The sequence below is a fragment of the Rhododendron vialii genome, chromosome 1a (genome assembly GCF_030253575.1).
Source record: "Rhododendron vialii isolate Sample 1 chromosome 1a, ASM3025357v1".
Classification (NCBI taxonomy): Eukaryota; Viridiplantae; Streptophyta; class Magnoliopsida; order Ericales; family Ericaceae; genus Rhododendron; species Rhododendron vialii.
In genome coordinates, this window is record NC_080557.1 from 254,588 (window position 1) to 275,230 (window position 20,643).

Here is a 20,643-nt window from a genome sequence, read left to right on the forward strand (position 1 = left end):
TCTTGGCGTGTTAGAAATAGAATACCGGATCGATTATGGTACTATTAATAAAAGAAAATGAAAGAAAGATGGTTTTAAGGGGCAGCCGAGTGGCAATAATCAACCAGTAGTAATAAAGCACGTAGAGAAAGGGAAAAGAGATTGGGGAAGTTGGCGTTGGCCCCAAGCGTAGCGTAATTCGCAGCCAAAAACAGAACCCAATATTCAACTAAGCAGCATTCAGATTATTCGATTCTTCCCCACCTCCCCCATTCTTATGGCAGTAAGTTGGGTATCTTTTTGCCAATCAAAATTTTATTTACTTTTTTAGATATGTATGAAAGTATGAATATCTAATCTTTTTGAACTATTAAGGTTCGTGAACAAATTCGAGTAATCTAGACAAACTCGGCTTCTCAAATTTTTATTGAGCTCAAGCTTGGTTCGAATTTATTTAAAAACATGATGAACGAACATGTACATTCTAGAGCTCGGCTTGTTGGCATACTAATCCAAGATTATTCGATTACTTCCCACCCCACGCACCACATGCTTAAGGGTGGTAAGTTGGGTATTTTATTGCCAATGAAATTATCGCTTATGCCAGTATGAGGTACACCAACGTAACTCATTGAATACCGTTCGTTGTCTTATCTTTACCCTACCAAAACATACTCATACTCTTCGCTCTGGCAATAATCCCACAGATTTTTCGCACAAAGAGCAAGTTCCCTCTCCTTCTCTCGCTCAAGGCCACGTTTGGGAATCAGTATTATTATTATGGTTAAACTTGCACCAACAATTTCGTGTTTTTGTTTTCACTAATTGACCGATACAAATCTGATAAGTAATTGAAGCAATTTAGATATGACACCGATTTTTTTTTTTAACCCTTCTTCTGCTCAATAATTAACATAGAGTGTGCAAATTTTCCAAAATCAGCTTATTGCACTATTCTAGACATTCCAAACACAGCCTTATGGGTAACCCCCTCGCTCTCACACTAGATCGGTCTGTGAGCTAGAACTTGGCCAAACTTCGCCAAACCACTTATTTTCTCTCACAACTCTCTTATATCTTCCCCAAGCCCCCAAACCACAACCAACCAAACTACCCAAAAGAGAAAAAGTTAGAGAACCCTAATCCCTCTCTCCCTCCCTCCCTCTCCCTCTCTGTATATTTCTCGCTTTCTTTGTTGAGGTTTGTGCTGATTTGCTGTGGTGACTATTAGGGTTTTGTTTCTGCTTTTAGCAACTGCATACCAAAGGTCATTTTTTGTTCTCTCTCTGTGTGTTGGATTTTGGTTTGAGGTTATGGGTTGAAGAGAAAATTTTGATGGAGTGGGACAGCGGTTCTGATCTGAGCGGCGACGAGGAAGGAGGAGGAGGATTTCTGTTGAACGATGGGGGCCCCTTTCCATTTCCTCTCACTAATTTGCTCCAACCAGCGCCTTGTGGATTCGTGGTCTCCGATGCTTTAGAACCGGACCATCCGATTATATATGTCAATTCCGTCTTCGAGATGGTCACCGGGTATCGAGCCGAAGAGGTCCTCGGCCGGAATTGGTAAGTTCTACGGTTTACAATTAACTTGTATTCTTCCACTTGGGTAGTTCCAATTCATATGTTGGATGTGTTTCTTTTCCCGTTAATTTTGTTATTTGAGCTTGGGATGGTGGTTCTTGGCATCTTGCTTCTTGGAGATTAGGTTCAAGTCTCGTGTTGCTTTAAACTGTCCAATTGTAGCCGATAAAAAAAAAAAACTGTCCAATTGTACCTGCATGCCTACCTTTTCGCCTGTATTCACTGCATTAAACCCCAAAACTCCTCCCTACCCCTCTTCCAATCCCCAAAACAATATTTCATGCATTTTCATGTTTATTGTGGGGATGTCTTGTGCATATCTTTGTTGTGAACATCATAGTTGCCAAAAGTCCAAGAAACCGAACTGAAATGATAGATATTTTTTGTGGGAAATGATTATGCCATTTATTTGGAAAAGCCAAGTAACTGAAATGATAGGCCTTTTTGTGAACCACTGCCCTTTTTGTTCCCTTGCTTATTCCTTAAAAATATGGAATATGCAACATCCTCATATGCCAGATACCTCAAACATTAGACCGAAGTTTGGGAATTGGGGTACCTTGGGAATATGTGGATGTCATATTAGGCTGAGATGTACAAAAGTATTTCAGTTACCTTCTAGTCATTGTTGTTGATGTTTCCAAAGGATCTCTAGTGGCTTAATTATGCATGCCTTTATTTTACCGTGTTAAGCCCCAAAACTCCTCCCTACCCGCCTCTTCCAATCCCCAAAACTAGATTTCATGTTGTATTTTCGTGTTTATTATGCGTATATCTTCTGAATAACTGTTTTGTGACAGTGTGCACAAAATAGTTGCCAATAGTCCAAGAAACCGAACAGCTACCTTGAAAAAATGATCATGTCATTTCCATGGGAAATCCCAGTAACTGAAATGATAGATATTTTTTTAAACCACTGCCCTTTTTGTTCCCTTGCTTATTGCTTAAAATATGCAAAAAAGATGCTTGGTTAGGAATTGGGAATTGGTTGTTTAAGTTCTTATTGAATAAACCAACAACCAAAATAAATGAATAGCAATTGGCCTTGTTTGGTTGAATGTGATCCTTGCTTTTAGATTCTGTATTGTCTTGTGGTTTCTTTAGGATTTTGGGTCCACAAACATAGCTTTCATTTATCTCTATCTCCCTCGGACTCCAGCATAGTGATGGGAAGAATTTGGCATAGATGTGCATATTTTTTTTCTGGTTTCCTTTATGCTTATTGAGAGTACGTTCTCTTCTGGTTCTAATATTGTTCTACTCTAGATATTTTTCTTTCAATCCTGATGCATTTATTGAAATACCTACTTACATCTATCTTACCGTGCTCTAATTTTGGTGCTTTCTGTAGCATCTCAGTCATGGTTGACTAAAATTTACCTTGTTCATCATTTATTCTTCACTTTTTGTACTTTTTGGGAGAATCTTTGAGGGACCCACCGTCCTTTTTAGAGTTTGGTCCTCTAAAAGTAAATTTGGTTTAGAGGACCAAAAATAAATTTGGAGTACAAAATCCCTCCAATCTCTAAAAAAGACGATGAGTCCCTCAAAGATTCTCCCAAAAAGTACAAAAAGTGAAAGAAAAAGGGAATAAATTACAAAATCTCCCCTCAATGTGTCACATCCATCTTCTATTTTGGAGGAATAGAGGTGTGGATTGGAGATGCCCTTAGTATAGTTTAGGACGAATGGTTTCGTAGTTCTGATTCTCTGGGACTTTTTTGGCAGTCGTTTCTTGCAATGCAGAGGCCCATTTGCAAAAAGAAGGCACCCGCTGGTGGATTCTACTGTAGTTTCAGAAATAAGAAGATGCCTTGAAGATGGTGTTGAATTCCAAGGCGATTTGTTAAATTTTAGGAAAGATGGATCTCCAGTGATGAATAGGTTGCGGTTGACACCTATATGTGGAGATGATGATGCAATTACTCATTTTATTGGTATCCAGTTCTATACTGAAGCAAATCTTGATCTGGGTCCACTTCCTGGATCTTCAGCAAAGGAGTCAGCAAGAATATCTAACCGTTTCCATTCCAGTCTTTCCTCCTGGCAGCCAAGTATAGATGGGAACCGAAGTATTACTCGAGGGGCTTGTGGAATTCTGCAATTGAGTGATGAGGTCCTTTCTCTCAAGATTCTTTCGCGGTTGACTCCAAGAGATATTGCATCTGTGGGATCCGTTTGCCGGCAACTCTATGAGATAACAAAGAATGAGGACCTTTGGAGAATGGTCTGTCAAAATGCTTGGGGCAGAGAAACAACTAGAGTTTTAGAGACGGTTCCAGGAGCGAAGAGACTTGGGTGGGGTCGACTGGCAAGGGAACTCACCACTCTTGAAGCAGCAGCATGGAGGAAGCTTACTGTTGGTGGCGCTGTCGAACCTTCTCGTTGCAATTTCAGTGCATGTGCAGTTGGGAATAGGGTGGTTCTTTTTGGCGGAGAGGGTGTCAACATGCAGCCAATGAACGATACCTTTGTATTGGACTTAAACTCTAGCAAACCAGAGTGGCAACATGTCAAAGTGGGCTCCCCGCCTCCCGGTCGTTGGGGTCACACGCTTTCTTGTGTCAATGGATCTCATTTAGTTTTATTCGGCGGCTGTGGAACACAAGGTTTATTAAATGACGTCTTTGTACTGGATCTGGATGCAAAGCAACCAACTTGGCGTGAAATCTTCAGCCTCGCCCCTCCACTCCCACGATCATGGCATAGCTCCTGCACTCTTGACGGGACAAAGCTGATTGTTTCGGGTGGCTGTGCGGATTCCGGAGTACTCCTTAGTGACACGTTTCTGCTCGATCTCTCAATGGAGAAGCCCATCTGGAGGGAGATACCAGTCACATGGACTCCACCTTCTCGTTTGGGTCACACTCTATCCGTTTACGGCGGTAGGAAGATTCTGATGTTTGGTGGTCTGGCTAAGAGCGGGCCACTCCGGTTCCGGTCGAGTGATGTCTTCACTATGGATCTGAGTGAGGATGAACCTTGTTGGAGATGTGTGACTGGGAGCGGAATGCCTGGTGCTGGAAATCCAGGTGGCATAGCTCCTCCTCCCAGGCTTGATCATGTGGCTGTGAGCCTTCCAGGGGGAAGAATACTGGTGTTTGGTGGGTCCGTGGCGGGTCTTCACTCGGCCTCACAGCTTTATATCCTGGACCCAACTGATGAGAAGCCTACGTGGAGGATATTAAACGTGCCTGGGCGACCTCCGCGATTTGCTTGGGGACACAGTACATGCGTTGTTGGAGGGACAAGGGCCATAGTTCTTGGCGGTCAAACAGGAGAGGAGTGGATGCTAACTGATCTTCACGAGCTATCTTTGGCAAGTTCTGTTGTCTGATTGGGAGAAACGCAAAGCAAGCTTTGGCAATGAGCAGACAAGGAATCCCTTGACCTCAGGAAGTGAAACTGCCTCATTTGTCTATTGGTGGAGAATGTGCATAATATGAAGATGCTCGACAGACCTAGCCGCGGTCCTTGGTGCATTTTCTTGTGCTAAGGTACTTGTTGCTTGCAATGAACATTTCGTTTGATTTTGTAAGTTATGTGCAGCTGCTGTACAACATACTTTGGACAATCCCGTTTTCTAGTTTGGTAGTGCTTGAATAGAATAGTGGGTACAATACATGTAGGTTTAGTATCTGTGTTGTTAGTATGCAATCTGTAGATTGGTGGGTATAATATATGTAGGTTTAGTTTCTGTATTGTTGGAGAAAGAAAACAAAAAAGGGAAAACCGTGTTGTCATATTGTTGCACATGGTAACTGCGCAAGCTTTGGCCCAGATCTTATCTTCCTTCTAGTCGCTAGGGCTCAGGGCCAGGGGTGTGGTTCCTGGAACTGATGAAACTGTTTTGTCTAGTTTGGAGGGAAGAGAAGAGAAGACGGATTCTTCTCACATATGTTGACCTCTGCTTTCTTGTCCTGCAGCAGCTGTTTTCATCTTCTCTTTACTCATGCACTGGTTTCATCTGACAGTTGTGGTATTCACTAGTAGCGGTTTAACCTTTTTTCCAATTTAAGTTCTAAGTTTTTGATGGTGGTTGTAGAGTTATAGTGAACCAAAGGATTTTGGTATTCTGTTTTCACCAAATTAGTTGGTTGGTCTCAACTGCTAATCTCTCTCTCTCTCTCTCTCTCTCTCTCTCTCTCTCTCTCTCTCGGCTTTTTCCTTCCTTTTGCCGGGTTTTGGGGAGGGACTTGTTCTTGAAGAAGTCTATGATTGTAAAATATGCAGTTACCATCATATTTTTTGGTGTTAAACTATTTTATTCGGATTTGGGTGTACTTGACTGATGAAGTTTATTATTTGTTGTTAAACTATTTTATTCTTATTTGAAAATGTGCTCAACAGTGTGATTGTTGTGGATGACACTTGTTTCATCTTGTTGCTTTGAAGTTCTGCGTGGGCGAGGCTACTGATGGTGCATAACATAGTTGATTAGTAACCGAAGTCTTCCGCATCGACATAGTTCTGAGAGGAGGAGAGTGGGGACACCAAGATTTGAACCCCAAATGTGGATTATAACACCACAAGGTGCAACCACCACGGAAATCAAAGCCTGGTTGCATCAACATAGTTGAAACATCATTTTGTGTATGTTTTGGGGCATAAAGAGAACATCATATAAATTACCAAAAAAAAGGGTAGATCAATATTCAAATCAATAAATTGCAAGTCAAAACAAGAAAGAAAGAAGAGAAGCACAAGCATAAGCAAAACCATGACTCTGAAAAAACCATGCCGATTTAAAATAAATAAATTAACATGACGATGAAAAAATCATTTAGCCTAACCGAGTATATAGACTCCATCCCATCGAACACTTTCCATTTGTGAAGAGGAATGCTTCCCTTTATCAATTTCACTGTGTGATAGGAATTGATTTGTAGACCGGACTGAATGCAAATTATATGCAGAGGGATTAGAAGGTATATGTGAGGCAGTACTGTAGGTTAAACCGAAGTTTTTACGGGCTTTATTTACCTTCCAGCTATTGTGCTATTTGCAGTTTATAGGTGATATCTGACAAAAATAGCAGTATGCTGTGGAAGGTTCATCTGAATGGTATTTGTGTGGAGTAGATCACAATTCACAACTTCTTTACTTATGGATTTCGAACGCTTATTAGCAGTAGTTTGCTTACTATAAATAAAAGACCAACTTAGCTTACAATTTGGTCATGGCACTTCTCAGGATCATCAAATTATTCAATAGATCGGGAGTATCATCACGTGGTGCTTCGTGTCACTCCACAATCACACATTCTCGTGAGGTTCATGACGAAGTGTATGAAGTTCATATAAATGTGTGGTTTTAAAGCACCACGTGATAGTATTTCCAAACAACTTAATAATTACTCCTCAGCATCATCGATAAGTTGTCATTCTAAAGCATCATCTACTTATAGTGTCATAAAATTATTTTCTCGATCTAAAGCCGCCAGTCACTTTATCAATTTGTTCGGTTTTCTCCTCTCTTTTTTTCTTCTAATTCTCCTGTAAACGTAGATGGTTCCTACGTCAATAATGTATCAGTTTATGCAATTGCGTCAATTTGACCCAACAAATGTTACAAGTGCCCCCAAGACCTTCAAATATACTAGAGTTGTGCTTGTTTGTCCAGGGCAAAATATTGCCTTTTTTTTTTTTCAATACATTAAACGGGCACGGGCACGACTGTAGCAGTAAATTAATTTGCAATGGTAAAAAATGTAGGATACACAAAGAAATAAGCCTCAAGAAGTGTAATCTATATTATGAAACAGAACAGTTTTTTGTCTACACACACAAACATGAGCAGTTCTACAACCGTTGATCGTCTTCAAGCTAAGATCGTAGCCATCCAATTAAGAGAATGTTTCTTTAAGTTATGCTTTGACCTACTGTTGTGATAATATACACACTTTCCTTTTCAATTTATCACCTTTTAGTTTTATTTATTTATTTTAAGTTGATATTATTTTAAGAGGGTTGATAATTAATTTGTAAATTATTGCCTTTTTTTTATTTCCTCTCTCTACCTTGGCATGAGTTTTTTAAAGTGAAGCAGAGAGTGAGTAGGTTATATTGAATAAGTAGAACAGACAGGCAAAGAATACAATTTATTTAAGTTAGAATTGTATTTCGTTTGGGCAGACATGAGTATCTGCTAGTTTATAATAAAACGCAGCTCCCCTCTTCTCAAAAATTTCTCACAAAATTCTTACCCCTCCGGCCCTCCCCACGTGTTCTCTCTCTCCCAATTCCATCCCTCCCCACGGGTTTTTCTCTCATTTTCTAAAAAGAGCAGGGGTAATTGGCCATAAATACATTAAAATTGGTTTGATCGAGTGGAGTGGAATGACAGACAGTTATTTTTTTTTAACAGAGGTCCTTGAGAGTTTGTATACCACTGAGCCATAAGGCAAAAACAATCAATTTTTTTTTTTGACAAAAATACCCACGAGGCTTCAAAGTTTGCAAAGAATTTCTCTCTCCGGTACCCAAACGATGGGTTAAATAATCAGATAAACTCGAATTTGCTACGTCCAATGTCCAGTATGGGCCAGTGTGTGGTCGGGATGCATTATGCCAAATCCAAGGCTCCACGTTATTTCTGCTTTCAAATGGACGAAAAGCTTGATAATTGTGTTAACGGAAACAGAACGGAAATATAAAACGGTCATTTCTCTTACAGTAAAAAATATGGTTAAAAAATTTAAGTACTCCAATTTTCAATCCGTTTGAATCGGTGCGAAGATTTTATTTTTTTGATCATTTTATCCTAATTGGTTATAATAAATTTTTTTGCTCTAAGACTTTCAATAAGCACCTTAAAAAAGCGCTAAATGAAAATAAGGAGCATATACTCTCATATAAGAGTTTAGAGCCAAAAATTCAGTATGACCATTTAGGATAAAATGATTAAAAAAATAAAATCTTCGCATTGGTTAAGACAGATTAATATTGGAACACTTAATTTTTTAACTATATTTCTTAATATATAAACGGTGTAAAAAATTAAGTCCTCTAATTTTAAATCCGTTTGAATTAGTACAAAGATCTTATTTTTTTAATTTTTTTATCCTAAATAGTCATACTGAATTTTTGTCTCTAAGGCTCTTATATGAGAGTACATGTTTCTTATTTTGTTCTAAGACTCTCTTAGGGTACTTATTAAAAGTTTTAGAGCAAAAAATTCATTATGACTATTTAGAATAAAATAATTAAAAAAAATAAAATTTTCGCACCGGTTCAAACGGATTAAAAATTTGAATACTTGATTTTTTAACGGACCGTTTCTGTTTTTCCGTTCTGTATCCGTTAACTCCATTACCAAGCTTTTTGTCCATCTGAGAGCGGAAATAACGTGGAGCTTTGGATTTGACAGATTGCATCCCAGCCACACACTGACCCATACTGGACAGTGGAAGAATGGAGGGGAGCCGAACCCGTTTAATGTCGTGATCTTTAGGGTTTTCTGATACGGAGTAGTTGAGAAAAGGTACAGTATTGGTAGAAGAAAAGAGACAGAGATCCCAGCACCGAGGCACCCGCCAGCATCGAATCCCGTGCATTGGTTTGGAATTGGTGTGGTCAACAAATTTAGCCCCAATTGCCGCCCGCTACCCAAATTACATATTCCTGTCCAAGATAGGAAGAAACAAGTGAGGGGGACCCAAAACCCCAAATTCACTTGGGGAAATGACAGGACAGTGGGGCTTGGGGCAAATTATTACCAGACAATCTTTTCGGAAATCATAAGTCATGAGAAGGAGAATATTAATTCCCAATACATGGAATTTATAATTTATCAAGACAAAAATATCCCTGATTGATATTGAAAAATACTTTCCAAGACTCCATTGATTATTGTTTCACGTATAAAAGAGCAAGTCATTAATTATAACGGACTACATTGGGTATTAGTAAAGACCAATATTTCTGTTAACATCGACCAAGTCATATTTTTTTAGAGAACTTTGTCCCAAATAATTGACTATTGCTTGACATATAAAAGAGCAAGTTATTTATTATAACGGACTACATTGGGTATTAGTAAAGACCACATGAACACTACTCTATTGGCACCAAAAAATTAAGTGCTCCGAATTTCAATCCGTTTGAATGGGTGAGAAGATTTTATTTTTCAAATCATTTAATTCTAAAGGGTCATAATTAAATTTTGACTATAGGACTCTCGTTGGTTAGTCTTAAAAGATATTTGATTCTACGACTTTCTTAGGGTTAATCAACGAGAGCCCTATAGTCAAAATTTAATTATGACCCTTTAGAATTAAATGATTAGAAAAATAAAATCTTCTCATCCATTCAAACGGATTGAAATTTGGAACACTTAATTTTTTAACCATATTTTTTAATATATCAACTGCAGGTTGAAAAATTAAGTGTTCCAAATTTCAATCCGTTTGAATGGATGAGAAGATTTTATTTTTCTAATTATTTAATTCTAAAAGGTCATAATTAAATTTTGACTATAGGGCTCTCGTTGATTAACCCTAAGAAAGTCGTAGAATCAAATATCTCTTAGGACTAACCAACGAGAGTCCTATAGTCAAAATTTAATTATGACCCTTTAGAATTAAATGATTTGAAAAATAAAATCTTCTCACCCATTCAAACGGATTGAAATTCGGAGCACTTAATTTTTTAACCATATTTTTTAATATATAAACTGCAGGTTGAAAAATTAAGTGTTCCAAATTTCAATCCGTTTGAATGGGTGAGAAGATTTTATTTTTCTAATTATTTAATTCTAAAGGGTCATAATTAAATTTTGACTTTAGGGCTCTCGTTAGTTAGTCCTAAGAGATATTTGATTCTACAACTTTCTTAGGGCTAATCTACGAGAGCTCTATAGTCAAAATTTAATTATGACCTTTTAGAATTAAATAATCAAAAAAATAAAATATTCTCACTCATTCAAACGGATTGAAATTTGGAACACTTAATTAATTTTAGAGAGAAGGCTGTGTGCAGTGGAAGAGAAGAACGTGTGTCGATGTTCCAAATTTAAATTTTAATTCGTTTGGGCAAACGAATAATTTCTCTCTCTCTCTCTCTCGAGAGAGAGGAAGATGCAGCAGCAGCTGCGTCGTACGGAGGGAGAGAAGAAGAGGCTTAGGATTTTGAATATATTAGTCTTTTTACATGACCCTTTCCATGTATAATGAAATATTCTTTTCCGTTTCATATTTTTAAAATTCTGTGAAAACTTGTCCATTGGTTGAGACTTAATTGCCCCATGGGCCACTGATCGGTGATTTCCCCAATTCACTTCTCAAACTCTAGCCTATCTATCCTCTTCAACCTCTTCTGTTCGGACCCGGGGGCTCTGCTGCCCGCCTGGGCGCAGCAGCCCCTGCCCACTTTACCCACTGGCAAAAACGTTTCCGTTTTGCTAAGGAAAATTTTTTTTTACCATTTATTTGCAATTCTATGAAACAGAAATGTAATTATGAGAGTTTTAAAGACAAAATTTGATTATGTCTCTTTAAAATAATATGATCAGAATAATAAAATCTTCACACTCGTTCAAACGGATTAAAAATTGAAACACTTAATTTTTTAATCATATTTTTTAATATATAAACGGTCTCAAAAAATTAAGTGCTCAAATTTTTACTCCGTTTGAATCGGTGCATCGGTGCAAAGATCTTGTTATTTTGATCATATTATTCTAAATGGTCACAATTAATTTTTATTTAAAAGGCTTTCATAATCACATTTTTGCTCTACATAGTCCTAAATAAAGAGCATATATTTAATATAAGAGCTCTAAAGATAAAAATTAATTACGACCCCTTAGAAAAATATGATCAAAATAATAAGATCTTTGCACTGATTCAAACGGAGTGAAAATTTGAGTACTTAATTTTTTGAATCCGTTTTATATATTAAAAAATATGGTTAAAAAATTAAGTGCTCCAATTTTTAATCCGTTTGAACGAGTGTGAAGATTTTATTATTCTGATCATATTATTCTAAAAAGACATAATCAAATTTTATCTTTAGAACTCTCATAATCACGTTTCTGTTTCATAGGATTACAATTAGATGGTAAAAAAAAAAATTCCTTAGCAAAACGGTAAGGTTTTTGCTAGTGGGCAGGGGCTGCTGCGCCCAGGCGGGCAGCAGAGCCCCCGGGTCCCTTCTGTTCTGTTCTGTTCCGCATTGGCTCATCTCAAACTCACTTTTCACCTTCCTTTTTACAGAACACTTCACACTCTAAACCCCCCCTTCTCTCCCACACACACACACACAATTCCTTTCTTCTTTCTACACGTCTCCTCTCTCTCTCTCTCTCACACTCACACTCACACTCACACAATTCCTTTCTTCCTTGTACTACGTACAAACATCTCTACATTCTCTTTCATCTAATTTCTGTACTTGTCTATACCTTTTACTCCACTCTCTCTCTCTCTCTGCAACTAACTCCCAGTAGAAATGCCGATCAGAAGCAAAGAATCGACACCTCCACCCACGATCGGCAAGATCGGACCTTACACAGTCTTCGTCACTCCTCCCTCCACTCCCACCCCCAAACCCTCCGTACCCCACTCCGATTCTCCGACGAAGAAGGTCCCATCTCCGCCGCTTCAGCCCCGGACGCCGCCGCTTCAGGCTCCGCTGCCTCCGGTTCAGGCTCCCCCGCAGCAATTTCAGAAGCCAGCTCCGTCAGACGGCTCGGCCTTTGGATTCTTCTGGAGCGCAGTCGCCAAAGTCCAGAACGGTAACTGCCTTGATCTCTGTGGTGCATCCACCTCTGCTGCTTCTTTTTTGTGGGGTTTTTGTTTCGTTTTTGGTTTCTGTTGCTTTTTGGGGATTTTTTCTTAAGGTTCGTTTTGATTTGAAATGAAGCTCTTGAGGACGGAAACTAAAATCTAAGCAGAAATTCCTGTAAATGCTTCATTTGTATAGTTGTAAATTTGGAAGACAAAATGCCCTTTAAATTTGAGTGTCCCTTGGTTTAGTAAAATTCAATCAAGTGTTTGGTGCGAGTCATCAAGGAAGTTTTATGGGGGTTATTTACTCGAATTTGAGTTTTTGGTAGATATTTGACAAAGGGCTCGAAATTTTCTGTGCGCAATTTTTGTAATCTTTTCCAAACATTGGTGTTTTTATGAGAATGTGGTTGCATAGAAGATAGAAAATGTTTCTGAAAGTTAGGAACAAACTTTTCGGAGAATACTTAATTGTCTTACTGTTTTGCATCTGGTTTCCATGGAAATGAACAGAGCCTTAAAATTCGAGGATATTGTTATTATTTTGTTGTGTTTTTTTTTGCAGCTCATTCAAGTTTGGATGAGTACGTGGCGCATTGGTTTGGGTTAAATCAATCAAAGTACCAGTGGGCTTTAAATGATTATTATGAAAGCAAAGGAGTGGTGAGCTTTCCATCAACTCAATTTCTTGTGTTTTTAGTCGTGTTTTCATTCGTGTTTGATGTAATGATATAATTTCGTTTTTAGCTTGTCATTTGCCATCTTAGTCTTAAAATACTTAACCACTAATTTAGGGCAGTTTATGGTGTTGTTGACTTCTTGTTGGTTAAGTTGGTTTTCATTGTTTGGTGTTGGTGGGGCAAAGCAAACGGGTGTCAAGATTTCTTAAAGTGACAATTGTTGTAGCTTATAAGTAATTCCTTGTCAGCTTCTCTTCCTGTTGATGCTTCGTCTTAGTATCTTATTTCTTATTGGGTAGGAAAAAAAAACTACTATCAGCTAGTATAAATTTGCAAAAAAAAAAAGGAGAGAGCATAATTGATGAATAGAAAACTTGAATGTAATTTTGATTTTTGTTTTCCATTTTTGTAATTTGTTGTCAGCTTAATCGAAATCTACCATGGAGTTGTTTTAGCTATATGGGGTGATGAACTTTTGTTATGCTATTGAATCAATTATCATCCCAGAAACTCAAATGCTTTGTAAATAACCCCAACTGCCCCAACCTTTCATATCAAGCCAACACCCCCTCACATGTAACCTCTTCTTGCAAGTAGAAAGACCCAGACTGAGTTTGAACAAGTTGCACGAGCAGTTGAGCATAGGGGATATAGTGTGCATAATGACAGAGAGTTGGGGTGACAAGACTTCAACTTGGTACTAGGATTTGATACCAAGTCAGGTCACCAATCTTTCCAAAAGATTAATTTATATTTAGCTAACTTTTTCCCTCACATGCGATCTGCCTTGCATGTGGAAAGAAAAAATGACAACCTTGAACAATGTGCTCGGACACATATGTTGAAAGTAGAATAAATTAAGATCCCATGATTTATCATTTATAGATCATGGATTCATGGGTCATGAAGCTTTGATTTCGGCCTACTTGTTTCCTTTCTTATCTTGTCATGTTGGTATATACATGGCTTATCCCTCTTTGAAGGTAAATCAGTTCAGAAAGTCTACTGGTACAGACCAGAAATCTGTACCAGTGGGTACAAATCCCTTTTTGGGTCTTAAAAAAATGATCGGAGTCGCTCATTTTGTTTAAAATACTTTGTTTGTGGTTCCTACAAAAAATAAATTTAATCCGGTATCGGTAAAAGTATTTACGAAACATCCAAACTTTGCTCTAGAATTCAATAGAGCAAAGTTTGGATGTTTCGTAAATACTCTTACTGATACCGAATTAAACTTATTTTTTGTATGGACCACAAATAAAATATTTTAAACAAAATGAGAGACTCCGATCATTTTTTTAATCAGTTATACAGAAAATATTGGTTCCTTTTACATGTGGAAATGTTATATCCAACCCAAAAGTTTAAGCTATTAGGTGGAGAGGTTCCAACATGATGTTAAGTGATCACCCATTTCATACCCAAGCAATGTGGGATTGTATTTCCTACGACATTTCATACCCATTGACATTGACAATATAGATTGTACAGTGATAGAGATGAAGAGGGCTTGTGGCAATTTTGCAATAAAAAAAGTGATAGTTATCTCACTGGTATTGACGACTGTGCTCACTCCCAAAGCCACCAGGTAGTGCTGGTTCGTGAAGAGAAGGAGTCTAGGTCTAGGACCAACTTTTTTGGGACGTACATGTTGGCAACTAGAGATGCATTGGTCTTTAGAGGAAACAGGCAAATTGAAGGTCATTGGTAGTGGTGATAGGGTCTTGATTTTAAGCAACATCATGACCCTAATAAATAACAACTTGTGGCAAAGGGTGTTAGGACATTAGGGGAAGCCAATATATAAGACATTATATCTTATATTTGCATGTAGATCTTAGAACGTTTGATCCTGTTGCAGACTATTGTGATGGTTCTTCATGTATAATCTGATCATTATTCTCCTGAATTGTTTTGGTGAGGTTTTTGCGGGAAATGCAATTTGCTGTTTGTAGCTCCATACCCTTAGTTGAACATCTTCTGAATTTGTTGACCACAGGATCAGGTAGATGCAAAAGCAAAAGATATATCTAGCAAAGTACAAACCGTGTAACATGCATGTTGGCCAGGTAACAAGATGTATTTTTTCCTCTATCTTCACTTTCCTATCACAAAATAAGGAAGATAAAAAAAAGAAAAGAAAAAAAGAACTGCGTTTGTGGTTTTGCTGAAATATTATGCTGGAGTTCCCTAAACTTGGTAAGCTACTGGTGTGCAGGAATTTTGTCAAGGTCACCTGCAGTCTTTCCTTTGGGTACTTCATCTATATGCCTCAACGCTAAATAAATGAAGCGCCTATTGATCCATGAAGGGACCTTTCTCTTTACAAAGTATGTTGTATCATCTAATAGTCTTCTTGTGTTTTTAGGCTATGGGTCTTGTAACCAGTTGAAGCTAGCTTCTTTTTGTCCAGTCCTATCTATTTCAGCTAAGCTTTGTTCATGTCTTTTGTTTGGCAAAGCCACCCCCTATAGATTAGTATCATTACCCGAGTGATGTACTTTTGATCTTGAATGCTTGAAGTACTGATACCTTTAACTATATTTAAAGCAGTAATTTGCTACCAGAGAGCATTGCCTCAATTGATCAAGAGTTCCGATTTCTAATGGCATTTGATGCCGTTTGCTATATGCATGAAAGATATTTGGCTGGTTTCTTATCATGGGGGCTGGTTGTATTATCCTCTTTGTGTGGTTGTAGTTATTGGCTGCGGGAATTATTATCATGATATATACCATTGAACAGGTTCAGATTTCCGTAGTGCCAAAGTTTCTTTTGAAAAACAATTCCTCTTCCATCGTTATCAAGTTTTGTATCTTTCTGATTTTGGAACGCCTATTAAGATTTAGGGTCAAATGACGAGGTAAATTAAATGTGCCACAAGGAGTTCGATTGTAGTATAATCACATGTTTTGGAACTTCATTTTAAAGCCTCATGGCTTACGTTGAAGGGCCATATTTTGCAAATTAGTGTCTGATAGTTGTATGGTTCATCCACATTGATAGTTATGTTGTTTGTTTTTGAATGAATGATTATGGTAATATCTGAATGGCTTACCTTCTGCTGACAAATGTGAAGAGCTCTATGCTTACATATAATTTGTCCCTTATGTGTACTTGAATCAAATTTGTCTGTGCTGGCGAACTTTATGTCGATCAACTCAATTGACGAACAGGAACAAAGGAAACATAAGATGGGGGGTCTAAATAAGATAAGCGGTAACCACAATTCTATAATTTCTCGAAATTCCACCTGATTCCGTGGAATAGTGGTTTTGTTACAGACAACTAATTACAGCAATTGGTTTCATTGGAATACTAACGGCAGTTCTTTGTGGCCTCTTTATCTGTTCTTGCCTTCTTGGTACTTATTCTGAACTATTATAAATTTTCTTCCTTGTGGTGAGTTTCTCCCTTCTGTTCGCTAACTTGGCTGCAGTTGGATTACAGTTAACTTTTTTTTTTTTGGTAAAATGGAAATGCATTAAAATAAATTAAGTGTTTACAGTTCTAGGGTACACAACCCCTGATAAGTTCGCACGAAATACATCCACAATACAACTTGGAAAATAAAGATAAACATAGTAATCTCCAACCGAAACCGGAGCATCCTTTGCCAATGCATTTGCACACTTGTTAGCTTCTCGATAGGTATGATTGATAGCCACCGCTTCAAACTCTTCCACAAGGGACCTACAATCAAGTAAGATATTGCCAAGTGGATGATTAGCCATTTCATGATCGTTGAGCAGTTGGATAACACCCAAAGCATCCGTTTCTACTTCCAATTTCGTCACATGTTCCTCCTTTGCAAAATTAAGCCCATCTTGCAAGGCCCGAAGTTCGGCCATGAGGCTAGAGTTTGCAAGAAGGTATCTGTGAAAACCCCCAAGCCATTTGCCATTAGAATCCCGGAGAATTCCTCCAGTGGATGCCATCCCTGTAGTTGGATCAAGGGAGCCATCCGTGTTGAGTTTGACAAAGTTTTCCTTTGGAGGAATCCAACCAACACGAATATCACTTTTTCGGTTACTGACTTGTTGAGGCACCAAGAAAAACCACTCCCGGGCTTTATTCCTTGTGGTTTTAGGAATGATCGTTGGGCTTGGTAAACTCGAGTTGGAGTTAGAATCAAATAGGTGTTGGTTCCTATCATTCCAAATGTGCCATATGGCAAGAAGAAAAATAATTTTGATGCATCATTCCAAGTGACCGTTAGGTTTTACGTTTTGTAGTACGACATAAAATGCCAAAAATGATAAGCAGCTATTAAGACAGATGGCAATTGCGATTCCAGGAGAATGAGCTAAAACAGCATTTAAGCCGGTGATGAATGCAAGCAATATAGCTCCCATGGCAACAATAATGAAACCGACACCAGCCACATAGTAGTCTGCTTCTCTTGTTAGTATTGACATGCCTTGTCTTGGGCCAGGACTACCGTCATAGCCACCTGGCTCGGTGATTAATCCAGCTACAAAGGTCACTGTTGCTATGAGCGTAGCCACAATTAAATGGGTATCGCCCACTTTCCTTAAATCTATTGGTACCACATCTTCTTCTTGATCAGTCTCAGTTATTTAATTTCTGAGCAATGTTTCGTTGGCCCAAAATTGCACCGCTACTTTTCAGATGGCATTTGATCAGCGTCTGATAAAATGAAGGATAAACCCAACCACTGCTATGATATGTACAAAATATAAATGCAGACAAAACTTGCAGAAATAGATGAACGTGATCAGCATCGAGGTAGTTTTGCACATATAGCTCCAATTTGAACCTGCAGCACCCACTAATGTGGTGTCCGCTATTCTTTGTAGTTGTGTTCCTTTTCCAAAACCGAACCATTACTAGTTTTCATCCTCCAAGCGAATTTCATGCATTGGTTTGTATTCCTTACTTCATTTGTCCAAAGTTTCTATTAGGCAACTGAATCATGAGATGAGATCTCTTAATACGCTCCCTTTGTTGTGGGATTAGACGCCTTCATTTCTCCATGAGAAAAATAGGAAAAAACCTACCAACCACACCCCTCGCACATTTATGTGGGACCTACACCTTAGAATATGGGGTCCACACGTGGTGGGGCCTACATGCATATGAGAGGGGGGCGTGTACCTAGCACTCCTAAGTTCTTATGTCCCTTATGTAGTTATGAGCGTCCACTTGGTCACATGCGCCCAAACTTGGGATTTAAACCCTATTTTGTGCTCTTCTGTAAACGGGAACCTAAGAAGAGTCTGGCGTTTTCTTCTTAGGTTTATTCTTTTGTCATTGTTGCCTCTTTCAAAAGTTTGGGATACAATTACCGGCTCTTCTTAATCTCTTCAGGTTATAGTGGATCCTTGCCATCCCTTCCCCCGTAAAGTACGCTTAATCTTATGCTTGAGTTAATCTTTGTGTTCTTGTGTGGGTGCTAGGTTGATTTGTTTACCTTTTTTGGTGATTGTCAAAACAGTTTGTTTCTTGCCGATCGTTTAGCTTTGTTATTCAATCCTGTTATGCATCTTGTTGTAGTAGAACACCGTTCATGACCAAACTATGCACTAATACCAAAGTATTTTGATCTTGTGCCTTTTAATTTATTTGTTTCATGACTAGTTTCCACTGTTATAACCATTGTTTGATTAACCAAACTATGCACTAATACCAAACTATGCACTAACCATTGTTTGATTAACCACAAAATGCTCCCATTTGCCATTTAGTTGGATATAAGTTTGGGGTCTTACCCAGGACGCTTCATCCATAACTCAAGAGGCTTTTTTTTTTTTGTTGAAACGCATTCTTGCACATGGTAGCAGCAAGCAGACCAGGCTTGTTGGGGTAACTCCGTTTCAGACTCGTGCTTTTGGTTTGAATTGAACTACATTTTTCACAGCAACTTAAATGCAATAAGAGTTTCAAAGTGGAATTTTCAGGGTGTATTTGGGTGTCTCATAAATTTTTTGATGAACTATTAAGGTCTTCCGATGGCATATGGAAATAAACATGACGAATTTGGAAGAACGGAGGGCTCTATATTTCATGTCATTTGCTCAAATTTTGGTATATATGCTTGATTTCAAATAAATCATCGTTAAATTCTGAAGTGATCTAAGTAAGGTGGATATAAGACGTCAATACTCCGTAGAATATATGGGCAAGAGTAAACTCGATTGACAGCCAATCATTTAATGATGATAATTGTTGTGTGGTATAAAAGTAATATCAGATGCATGCAGGGAAGAGACTCATGCAATAGAACATAAAGGTGTGTCAAACAGTGTAGGTGTGGTGTCAAATCTAATCTTCAGGTTCCAGAGGCAAGTTTAAAAATCAAGCCGTTCTTCAACTTTGATCATACTTATTTGAAGCCAAATGAGGGTGATGTCGTATAATAATTTAGAAAAAAAAAAGTATTAACATTAAGTGGGAGTTTCTCAAATTTAGCTCAAGTTAAAATTTGTAGCAAAAAGCCAATTCCTTTCTAAAAAAAAGCCCATCCTTTTGGCCTTTTTTTTCCCTTCACTCAGAAAAGCTACAATTTGCAACATTTTGGGATACAACCAGACTTTTTCTGAAGAGCTTTAATACTTTTAGTACTTCTAGCATTTGCACTTTGGAGAAACTACCTTGATTGGGGATGCAATTAGATTTCTTTCTTTTTCTAGTTAATGCAATAGACTTCTTTCTTTCGTGGGCACTAATGCTTTTCAAATTTCTTTCTTTTTCTAGTTAATGTATAATGAAAAGACAATGGGGATTCACACTATGTTTATCTAGCATATTTGAATTTCTTTCCTAAGTAAATTTGAAAATTAAAACATCTCCCATGGAAAGCGTTTTCATTTAATTAATCGAGGTGTAGACATGTCATCCTATTCCAGATTTCTTTCTTTTTCTAGTTAATGCATAATGGAAGGACAGCGGGGATTCACACTATATTTATCTAGGATATTTGAATTTCTTTCCTAAGTTAATTTGAAAATTAAACATCTCCCGTAGAAAAATATTTTCATTTAATTAATCCAGGTGTAAAAAGGTCATCCTTTTTCAAATTTCTTTCTTTTTCTAGTTAATGCATAATGGAATGACAATGGGGATCCACACTATGTTTATCTAGCATTTTTGATTTTCTTTCCTAAGTTCATCTGAAAATTAAACATCTTCCATGGAAAAGGTTTTCATTTAATTAATCCAGGTGTAGACAGATCCTCCTTTTCCAAATTTCTTTCTTTTTCTAGTTAATGCATAATTGAATGACAACGAGTATCCACACTATATTTATCTAGCATATTTGAATTTCTTTCCTAAGTTAATCTGAAATATTTAAAACATCTTTCGTTGAAAACATTCCATTTAATTAATCCAAGTGTAGACAGGTTATCATTTTCCAGATTTCTTTTTTTTTCTTTCTAGTTAATGCATAATGAAATGACAAAGAGTATCCACACTATGTTATCTAGCATATTTGGATTTCTTTCCTAAGTTAATCTAAAAATTAAAACATCTCCTATGGAAAACGTTTTCATTTAATTAATCCAAGTGTATATTTGGATTTCTTCCCTGTCGAAAATGTTTTCATTTAATTAGACAGGTCATCCTTTTCGATGGTTTTGAGGCCCGCAGTCGTCCTGTAAATACCCCACACATGTAAGCTTGCGGGTTTGTAAAGCAAAGACTCCAACGGCTC

General features: G+C 37.7%; 2 protein-coding genes across 2 annotated transcripts; both read left to right on the top strand.

The window, feature by feature from the left end:
- The first annotated feature begins 989 nt into the window (after positions 1–989).
- Positions 990–5,342, top strand: LOC131318251 (adagio protein 1-like). The gene is made up of 2 exons (XM_058348050.1): positions 990–1,544; positions 3,291–5,342. Exons 1-2 carry the CDS (start codon positions 1,315–1,317, stop codon positions 4,897–4,899), a joined length of 1,839 nt encoding a protein of 612 aa, XP_058204033.1. The 5' UTR covers positions 990–1,314; the 3' UTR covers positions 4,900–5,342.
- A 6,379-nt stretch (positions 5,343–11,721) lies between these two features.
- Positions 11,722–15,534, top strand: LOC131334633 (proline-rich receptor-like protein kinase PERK8). The gene is made up of 4 exons (XM_058369761.1): positions 11,722–12,296; positions 12,854–12,951; positions 14,968–15,037; positions 15,187–15,534. The coding sequence occupies exons 1-3, from the start codon at positions 12,011–12,013 to the stop codon at positions 15,019–15,021; spliced, it is 438 nt and encodes a 145-aa protein (XP_058225744.1). The 5' UTR covers positions 11,722–12,010; the 3' UTR covers positions 15,022–15,037; positions 15,187–15,534.
- Positions 15,535–20,643: the final 5,109 nt, after the last annotated feature.

Bases quoted from the DNA above. Each gene is read 5' to 3' on its own strand.
- LOC131334633 (XM_058369761.1), top strand. From the start codon at position 12,011: ATGCCGATCAGAAGCAAAGAATCGACACCTCCACCCACGATCGGCAAG. The intron at 12,297-12,853 runs GTAACTGCCTTG...TTTTTTTTGCAG, and splicing joins AGTCGCCAAAGTCCAGAACG to CTCATTCAAGTTTGGATGAG. The intron at 12,952-14,967 runs GTGAGCTTTCCA...TGTTGACCACAG, and splicing joins ATTATGAAAGCAAAGGAGTG to GATCAGGTAGATGCAAAAGC.
- LOC131318251 (XM_058348050.1), top strand. From the start codon at position 1,315: ATGGAGTGGGACAGCGGTTCTGATCTGAGCGGCGACGAGGAAGGAGGA. The intron at 1,545-3,290 runs GTAAGTTCTACG...CTTTTTTGGCAG, and splicing joins GAGGTCCTCGGCCGGAATTG to TCGTTTCTTGCAATGCAGAG.